Source organism: Myotis lucifugus, unplaced genomic scaffold (genome assembly GCF_000147115.1).
Source record: "Myotis lucifugus unplaced genomic scaffold, Myoluc2.0 scaffold_2, whole genome shotgun sequence".
NCBI lineage: Eukaryota > Metazoa > Chordata > Mammalia > Chiroptera > Vespertilionidae > Myotis > Myotis lucifugus.
Window position 1 is genome coordinate 14025032 of NW_005871050.1, and position 10361 is coordinate 14035392.

The 10361-nt window shown below is 37.2% G+C and overlaps 1 protein-coding gene across 17 annotated transcripts in view; it reads left to right on the top strand.

Annotated features, from left to right (window-relative positions):
• THOC2 (THO complex 2) overlaps window positions 1–10361 on the top strand; it is a 125231-nt gene that overhangs the window by 58727 nt on the left and 56143 nt on the right. For all 17 annotated transcript variants that reach the window (XR_002830524.1, XR_002830521.1, XR_001348936.2 and 14 more), the window contains one exon: window positions 8746–8838. Coding sequence is in view for 13 of the 17 variants with exons in the window: in XM_014458799.2 (XP_014314285.2) it covers window positions 8746–8838 (93 nt within the window). In the remaining 4 variants the exon portion in view is untranslated. The remainder of the gene's footprint in view (window positions 1–8745; window positions 8839–10361) is intronic.

Here is a 10361-nt window from a genome sequence, read left to right on the forward strand (position 1 = left end):
AGAATGGAGTACTAGAAAGTGTGAGGGTACCAAAAGACAAACTTGGCTGGAGTTGTCTTGCCACAGGAAAGAGGAAAGTGGTTATGACTCTCACCCATATCACAGCTCCTTGATTTGTGGATTCAAAATACAGTAGTAGTAACAGTGATACCATGATTAGGTGCTATTATAATCTAAATTCATTAATTTAAGAAATATTGATTGAGCACCTTTTATGTAGTAGGTAATGTTCTAGGTGCTGGGGCTACACCTAAACAAATATAAATTCTTGCCTTCTTGATGCTGACATTCTAAGCAAATTATATGATATGCTAGAAGTTGATCAGTAAGATGGGGCAAAAAAGTATAGAGCAAGTTAAGGAAGATTGGGAGTGCTGGAGTTGTTGGTTGCAATTTTAAATAGAATAGTGAGAGGAGACCTCATTGAGAAGATGAGATTTAAGCAAAGAAATGAAGGATGTGAGGGTGTAAACTGTACAGATATCTGGAGAAAAATCTTCAGGCAAAGAGAACAGCCAGGCAAAGAAAGGCCTCAAGGTGTGAGCATGCTGATGTGTTGAAGAACAGCAGGAAGACTAGTGTAGCTGGATCAGAGTGATTGAGTGGGAGAGCGGTAGGAGATGAGGTCAAAGAAAAGGGACTATATATCAGATCACACAGAGCTAGTACAAAGTTTTTTATTGTGATGCTGAATGAAGCCAGTGGAGGATTCTGAATAGGAGAGTGATGTGATCTGACTTAGGTTTTTCATTTTGTTTCTTTTTACTTTTTCACTTTATTAACATTTTCAAACATATAGGAAAGAGTGTATAATATAATAGATGCCCATAACTCCTTCACCTAAAAGTAAGTTTAGTAACATGTTGGTATACTTTTTTGAAAATATTAATTTATGTTACAGATACCATGAATGTTTACTCCTAAATGTGTTAGTTTGTACTTTCTTTTTTTTTTTTTTTTAAATATGTTTTATTGATTTTTTACAGAGAGGAAGGGAGAGGGATAGAGAGTTAGAAACATCAATGAGAGAGAAACATCAATCAGCTGCCTCCTGCATGCCCCTCACTGGGGATGTGCCCACAACCAAGGTACATGCCCTTGACCGGAATCAAACCTGGGACCTTTCAGTCCGCAGGCCGACGCTCTATCCACTGAGCCAAACCAGTTAGGGCAAGTTTGTACTTTCTAAAAGTAAGGGCATTTTTCTATTTAACCATGATCCATGATACCAATTTCATACTTAACTAGATTGCTATCATATAGTAAACCCAAACCATATTCATTTCCCAAATTGCCCCCCACCCCAAATGCATTTTACAACTGGTCTGGTCACATGATGATCCAGTTAAAGACCACACATTGTATTTAATTGTTAGAATTCTTTTAATTTAGAATAGTATCTCCCCTTTCTTTAAAGGTATCAACTTATTGAGGAAACTATTCCCATAGAAGACTCCACCTTTTGAATTTATCTAATTGCTTTTTCATGGTTGATTTAATTTTTTTGTCCCCTGTCTTTCTCATATACTCGGAGTTAGGTCTAAAGGCTTGACTTGATTATGTTCAGGCAAAAATACTTCATGGGTTGTGCATTATGTTTTATATTGTATAACATCCAATATCTGTCCGACTTTTAATGTTCCAGTAAGTTGATAACTGTCTAATCCTTCCATTATGCAATGATATTTCCTCCCTTATAAATATCAGGTTATCTGCAAGCTGATACTTGGTTATCCTTGTAAAACCCACTTTTTCATCAACCTTACATTAAGTGATTTAGAATACATGGATGATCCTTTCCTGAGTCAATTAATTCCTTAAAGTTTCAAATTATTGATTTACTAATTTTAGCATGCCTTCTAAATTTATTAGCTGTCATTCTTCTATAAAGAAGAGTTATCCCTTGTCAAGTTGGATTGTTTAGTTGTCCTGAAATAAAGTTATACTGGAAAGGCAGGACAAATGCTTTATTTTTTTCTATTAATTACTTGCTATTAAAGTGAGGAATTTCTTTAGTAGCCACTTCTAATGGTTGCATGAGCGGTGTGTGTGTGAGAGACAAAAAGAGAAAGTGCATTTGTATTTTGACTTAGGTTTTTAAAGAATCGATATGGTTATAGTAGCAATAGAAGTTGAGTTTCTGAATATATTTTGAAGGTAGAGCCAATAGTATTTACTGATGGATTAGGTACAGAATGTGAGAGAGTAGAGTTAAGGATGTTTTTGGATCAAGGAGCTAAAACAATGGTGTTATCAACTGAGGGCAGATTTCAGGTAAAATAGATTTGGAATGTTATTGGTAGGAATTAAGTTTTGGACATGTTAAGTTTGAGATGTCTGTTAGATATCCAAGTGGAGATGTTGAGTAAATAACTGGATGTATGGATCTGGTGTTCCATGGAAAGGACTGAGTTAGAATAGAAATGTGGGTGTCAAAAGTGTGTAGATGATACTTAAAATTGTGATACTGGAAGGAATCATCAGGGGTTGGTTATAGAGAGACAAGAGAATGCCGGGGTTCTTGTCCCAGCATCAAGAAGGGTTCAGGAATCTGGAGAAGGGGCTGTGCGTAGATGACATAGGAATCCAGAGACTGCTAAAGAGTCTGGAGACAAAATATAATTTTGAAAGGCATTGGGGGTCAGAGGAGCTTAGTTAAAGGAGCTAAGTTCTAAGATCTTAAGTCTAAGGCCTTAGGTTCTCTTCGTCCCCAGGACCCCATGCTTTTTATTAACACAGTTTGTCCTGAGGCAAGGCAGAGATATACACTTCAAAGGGTCAGGGTTTGGTACAGAGTCCTTTGTCAGAATGGGGGAATTAGCCTATTGCTGTACAGGTCTTTGGCCAGTAGGAGGCAATAACATGTAGATTAAGATGCCCTTTAACTGTCTGGCAGCCACAATCAATTTAATGTGTCCTATTCAGGTTTGGGAAAATGCCTTTAGCCATTCCCAGATGCAGCCCTGCTGCACATGCTGGAATTGGACTCTGGCAAGAGAGGGTTTGAGCCTTTGGGCACTTCAGTGGTAAAGGGTCTGGGAGGAGGGGGGAGCGTATGATGTAAGAGGAAAATAGACAATATGAAATTTGGAAACTAAATGGGAGAAGGAATGATCAACTCTGCTAAATGCCTCTGATAGGTCATTTAAGATGAGGACTAAAATTAATCATTTGATTTATCAGCAGAAAGGTCAAAACTAGCCATTTTGGTAGAGTTGGGATAGTGTTATGAGTGGAATTAGAGACAGAATAGATAACTCTAAAGGAGTTACTACAAAGACACAGACTAATGGGATTGAGGGGTGAGTTCAAGATAAGTTCTTTTTTAAGATGGGAGAGAGAAACACGTATGCTGATCAGAATGATTGAGTGGAAAGGAGGAAAACTGGTGATGTAGGAGAGAGGAAAGAATTACTGGAATAGTGTTCTTGAGTACGAAAGAGAGAATAGAATTTATGACATAAGTGGATAGATTGACTTTAAATAGGACCATAGAGAATTCATCTATAATAGCAGGTGGAAAGGCAGCATATGTAATTATAGTTGTTGGTAGGTGGGTAGATATGATGGTGAGAGTTTTAAAAAGTTCTATTGATTACTCCAGTTTTCTCACTGAAATAGAAAGCAAGGTCATCAGCTGAGAGAGAGAATGAGAGAAGAGGTATTACAGGTTAGGAGAGAAGGTACGAAATAGTTGTGTAGGTAAGTGGAAGAGTTAATGGACAATGGAATAGAATATGATTGGCCAGCATCATTAAGTACCCACTTGAGGGTGGATATGTGAAGTTGGCATTTTTGAGTGGTAGTAGCTATTGGTAGTATTAAAGTTAATGTATGTAGTAAATAGCTGAGATGGGTAGAGGAGACGATTTTTGGAAGAGAAGTTAAAAAAACCAGGAGGCCAACAAGGTGGAAGTATCATTTATATGTATATGAAAATCTCTAAAAATTAAGAGAGGAATCGAGTTGGAGAGAGTGATAGTGAATCGGAAGGGCAGTGCTAAATAAAGGGCAATGATCCAGGACTCCACAGATGGCAACACTGAAAATGGCAGAGTAGAGAACTCCAGAGCTCTGTCCATCCATAAAAGCAACCAAGGAGCTGTCAAAAACTATCAATAAACTTTTACAGAATTCTGGAATTTAATAAAAATCTTAAGGAAAGCCTCAGTGAAGAAAGAGCTACTGCTTTGGGATAAGAGAATACTGTGACATTTTAAATTGCCTGCCTACTATCCATTACACCCAGATAGATGGTGGCCATGAAGATAGAAGCCCTCACTCCTAGTGAAGATTGCCAAAACCAGAGGATATAAAGAATTGTTTTCAAAGAACCATAGGTTCGACCTATTTGGCTGTTCACTGAAGTACTCGGGCAAGGGCCTGTCTCTGTTTTGCCTGAATGGGAGCATCCCTACCACTTGGGCAGCTTTTGCCCAAAGCATTTTGGCTTTAGCAACTATTGGCTTTAGCAGTCTGGAGCAAGAAACAAAAGTTGAATAATCAAGAGAGAGACTGAATACTTGGGAAGGAAGAAGTTGAATAATGAGATATGTGGGGGGCTTAATGACTTTTAAGAAGCAGATGAATATACCAGGTAGTAGGGAAAAAAGGCCATGTGTATGCCCAGACCTGTATGTGTACTCAGAAAAGGGCTGAGAAGACCCTAAGCTTTTTCTGTTTCTGGCCTTCAGGCTCTACACAAGCAGGAAGTGAAGACTAAGGCAAAGTTATAAATGGCCTCGCTAAGTATTGAGGAATGCCCTAATGCACACAGAGCCAATGTGCAAAGTTTGGGAGATTATTTTTTTTCTTTCTTTTTCTTGAGGGCTTTGGGCCTCTAAGAAAACTTAAAACACAAACTGACCACTAAGCTAACAGAACAGAGATTTCAGTGGCCATACATGACAATAATACAGACTTTACAAAATGAGTTCAGAAAATTCACTAAATAAGCAAACAGCAATAACCCACAATAAGCAGCATCATAAACCCCAGAGTGGGTGCAGAATCTGATTTTCAGAGTTGCTTCTTAATATTCAAAATGTCTAGTTTTCAACAAGAAATAATAAGGCATGTAGGGAAACAAAACATGGCTCATTCACAATAAAAAATAAATTAATAGAAACTATCCATGAGGAAGCCCAGGCAATGGACTTAGTAAAATAATAATTTAAATCAACAGTCCTAAATATACTTATGATCTATAGGAAACCATGAGAACTAAAGGAAACCAGAAAAGCACTGTCTCATAAGACAGAATATCAATAAAGAAATAATTATAAGAGAAATTATGAAATAAAAAAGTACAATAACTGAAATTAAAACTGCACTAGAGAGGTGCAAGAGGAGTTTTGAGAAGGCTGAAGAAATAGTAGCTAACTTGGTAAGTCTGAGGTTACCCATTCTGAGGAGCAGAAAGAAAAAAAAATGAAGAAAAATGAACAGAGCCCATGAGACCTATATGACAACATTAAGTGTACCAATATGTGCATTATGACTCCCAGAAGCAGAGGAGAGAGAGAAAGCGATAGAAACTATATTTGAAAAAAATAGTGGTTGAAAACATCTGAAAGATATGAAGCTACACTAAGAAGCTCTGCAAACACCAAGCAGGAAAAACTCAAAAGAGATTTACACCAAGATACATTATAGTTAAATTGTTGAAAGACAAAGACAATCTTGAAACTAGCAAAACAGATGTGACCCACTGGGTACAAGAGATCCTTAAAAAGAATAGCAGCTGATTTCTCTTCCGAAGGTAGTATGAAGGCATATATGCTGAAAGAATAAAACTGTCAACCAAGAATTCTATATCCAGCAAAACTATCCTTCAAAAAAATGAGAGATTGTTATTCCAAGATAAACAAAAGCTGGGGGAGTTAATCACTAGTAGATCTGCCCTACAAGAAATGCTAAAAGTAGTCCTTCAGGCTGAAATGAAAGGCCACTAGACAATAACTTGAAGCTATATGAAGAAATAAAGTACACTAGTTAAATATAAAAGCCAATCTTGTGTTTTTTTGGTTTGTAGCTCTTCTTTTTTTTCTATGGCTCAAAAGGAATTGCCCTAACCGGATTGGCTCGGTGGATAGAGCGTCAGCCTGCAGACTGAAAGGTCCCAGGTTTGATTCCGGTCAAGGGCATGTGCCTTGGTTGCGGGCACATCCCCAGTGGGAGGTGTGCAGGAGGCAGCTGATCGATGTTTTTCGTGTTTCTCTCTCATCGATGTTTCTAACTTTCTATCCCTCTCCCTTTCTCTCTGTAAAAAATCAATAAAATTCATTTTAAAAAAAGACAAAGGAATAAAACTATAATTATAAATCGAATCAACACACAAAGTGTAACTATAAAAGAGGGAGGGATAGAAATGTATAGGTGCAGTTTTTGTGTACTATTGAAACTAAGTTGGTATTAATTCAAATTAGGTTATTACAAGTTTAAAATGTTAATTGTAATAATACCCAAGGTAACTACTAAGAAAATAAGGAATAAACAGAAAACGAAAGAAGGAAATCAAAATGGTATACTACCAAAATAACACAAATGGAGTCAGTAATAGAGGAAATGAGAAATAAAACCTGGTATAAGACATATTGAAAACTTAGCAAAATGGCAGAAGTCCTTCCTTGTCAGTAGTTACTTTAAATGTAAATAGAATAAACTGTAATTAAAGACAAGTTCAGCAGAAGTTATAAAAAACCATGATCCAACTGTATGCTATCTGTAAGAGACTCACTTTAGATCCAAAGATACAAATATGTTCAAAGTAAAAGTATGGAAATACCTATCTCATCCGAACAGTATCCAGGAGAGAACTGCGGTGGCTATTCTGATATTACACAATCTAGACTACAAGATAAATTTTTTATAGTAGACAACAAAGAACATTATATATTGATAAAACTGTCAACCCATCAAGAAGATACAGCAGTTATAAACACACGTGCACTAAACAGAGCCTCAAAATATGTCCAGCAAACATTAAAAGAGTTGAAGGGGGGGAAATAAACAGTTCTATTAAATAATTGTTGGACATTTCTATGCCCCACTCTCATTAATAGATAGAACAATGAGACAGAAGATCAGTAAGCAAATAGAGCACTTGAACTCTATAAAACAACTAAACTTAACACACATATATAGAACACTCCATCCAGTGATAATAGATTACACATTATCCTCAAGTGCATATGGAACAGTCCCTAGGTTAGACCCTATTAGAGACCACAAAACAAACCTCAATTAATTTAAAGCATTGAAAGCATTAAAAAAAACCTTATTTGACAACAATTAATGAAAACAGATCACAGCAGTTGTGTAGGATAGTGAGTAATAGGAAATTAAGAGCTGGCTGGGCTTTAGAGAGGGTGGAGGGAGAATAATCTGAAAACAACTATAAAAAAGCAAAGACGACTTGTACCCCACCTCTGAGCCTAGTAGTTATTAAGGGTCTGGGGAAAATGCTAGTAGCTACCATTTGACTGGGCTACAGTGGGTGTGGTATTCCTAGGGAGTGCTAGGCTCTAAGCATGAAAGTGGAGGGAATAATTAGAGGAAAGGTAGGGGGCTTTGCTGAGAATGGATCATAAATTCCAGAGGATTCCATGGAAGATTTTCAAGAATGCAGAAAGGTGGGATAGTACAGAACAGGATTGTGCAGAGCAATATGAGGATCAGAGTGTGGAAGTTGACGGTGGTTGGGGATTCTGGTAGTGACTCATTTAAACAGAGGTAATGGGAATAATGAAAGCATTCCTGATCATCTTTTGTTTTTATGAGAAAATGTCTTGATACTAAAGAACCTTTTATAAATATTTAGAATTAAACTTAAGTTGAAAATTTACCTTTCTTAAAAATTACAGTGATACAGTGCCTTCTTTATATAACATCTATTAGTTTGATTAGCTTCACATGTTATGTGCATAATACCTATAGCAATTGTACGGGGAGTCTTACAAATATATCATTTTCAGTGTTAAATAGAAGCAGAACATAATATATTGTCACTGTTTGCTTTTTATTTGCATTTGGCCATTTAGTAATTGTTGGTTGTCCTCACTTTACTCATCCATTCATCTGACCTCCAATAGTTTAAAAATTAGGGAAAAATCTTTTCAATAGCATTTAAAGATCCTTCTGTGTCTTTGAAGGGTTTACTGGACTGGCCTTAATTGGCCATTCCACATTTTATTAATTAATTAATTGTTGATTTATTCATGTGTAATATGTATAGACACCTGTTTTTGAGAAGAAATCAGCTGACAAGCACATATAATTAGCACAAAACCCAAGAAATGAAAGAATAGGGAAAACAGTATAAAAGCAGACACAGATGGTTCTACACTCCCATGTTTGTCAGTCTTGTTTCTGTGTTTCTACTGAGAACTACTTGGAAAAAACAAGTTAAGAAAACACACATATAAATACATTCAAACTAAATATTCAGTATAAAATCTCTCTATTCTATTTAATTTTTAGATTTTATTCAAATATTAGCATGCATTGTAAAATGTGTCCATTTTCAAAACTTCTTTCTTTGAGTTCATTAAAAGATGCTTCAGTGTGGAAAGGGATGTAGACATAATTCTCTTTGTCCTGAATTCAGATGTTATGTATGCCCAGGAAGAGCAGTGAAGCTTATTGTTGAACAAGAGTTATTTGAGCTAATTTTTCTTAAATATTGGTAAAGGATATGATTTTAGTTGTAATTTATGCACTAAATAGAAACTTTTATTTTTCAAGGAACCAAGTGGAGAGACTCCTTCATCCTTATACAGAGTTGCAGCAGTACTTCTTCAAGTTAATCTTATTGATTTAGATGATCTTTATGTACATGTAAGTCAAGTGGGCTGCTAAGAATCTTTGGTTGTCCATTCCGGGGGTGGGGGAGAGGACTAGGCAGCCATATAGCACTCTAAGGTTGGTCCTAGGCTCTCAAATCTTAATTTTTGAAGCCCTAATGCTTTATAACTTTGTGTTTATAAAGTAAATGACTTTAATTCTTTTATGAAGTATGGAAATCTGATATCTTTTGTTACCCATACAGAGTTCAAGGTTGGATATGAAGTTAAAGTTCTTAATTGTTATCAAGGCATAACACATGGAGAGAGAGGCCAAGTTCTAACCAATGTGGTTTTAGACTTCTCTATTATACACAAATTATGGGAAGTATGGGATTACCTAGATACTTCTTCCTTCTCTCCAAAATGTTAATTTTTGGCATTCAGGATGTATGGAGAAGTCTTCACATGTTTTTTTAAAAATGGCTTTTTTTGTGTTTTAACTGGGTAATAAATGACTAGTATTGTGCTTATATTGTTGGATCCAGGATGTAGAAGAGTATGTATGTGAATTTGATTAATGATCTCTAATGTAGCAACTGTTTAGCCTGTCAGTTTGTAAAAACTAGGTTTGTAGTATAGAACTTTGTTTTATTATGTTTTGTATTAGGATATCTATGGACTTAAAACAAACCTGTCCAATGCTGACATCATCTTTACTGCCTTTGAGATCACTTTGTATCTTTCTTGCCTATCCTATATAATAAAGAGGCAATATGCAAATTGACCGTCATGCCCTTGCACAAGATGGCTACCCCAAGATGGTCGGCAGTGGAGGGCAGTTGGGGGTGACCAGGCCTGCAGGGTAGGGCAGTTGGGGGTGACCAGGCTGGCAAGGGAGGGCAGTTGTGGGGGGGGACCAGGCCTGCAGGGTAGGGCAGTTGGGGGCGATCGAGCTGGCAGGGGAGCGGTTAGGGGGTGATCAGGCTGGCAGGAGGAGCGGTTTGGGGCAATGAGGCAGGCAGGCAGGCGAACGGTTGGGAGCCAGCAGTCCCGGATTGTGAGAGGGATCCCAGATTGGAGAGGGTGCAGGCTGGGCTGAGGGATACCCCCTCAGTGTACGAATTTCATGCACTGGGCCTCTAGTCATTATTATATACTACTAGAGGCCCAATGCATGAAATTCATGCAAGAGTAGGCCTTTGCAGCCCCTGCTGCCTCGGCTCTCGCAGCCTGGGCTTCGTCCGGACAGTCTTTCTGCTGTTTGGCCATTCAGTCAATTTGCATATTACACTTTTATTATTATAGATGGTTGCAGATCAAAAAAACTTGATTTCTACCTTGGAAGCAGTCATAGTCTAGAAAGAGAGATAACATTTTGCATTATATAATAAGAACGATATTGGAGGTATTTACATAGTGCTGTGGAAGCTCAGAAGAGATAGTGATCATATCTGTGTGGGGGCATTTTGGGAGGTTTTTTCAAACTAGTGATGTCGAGCTGGGATTTTGATGATCAGTAAGTGTTGCCATGCTTAAAAAGGTGGAAAGTTTATAGGCAGAAATAACTGAGTATAA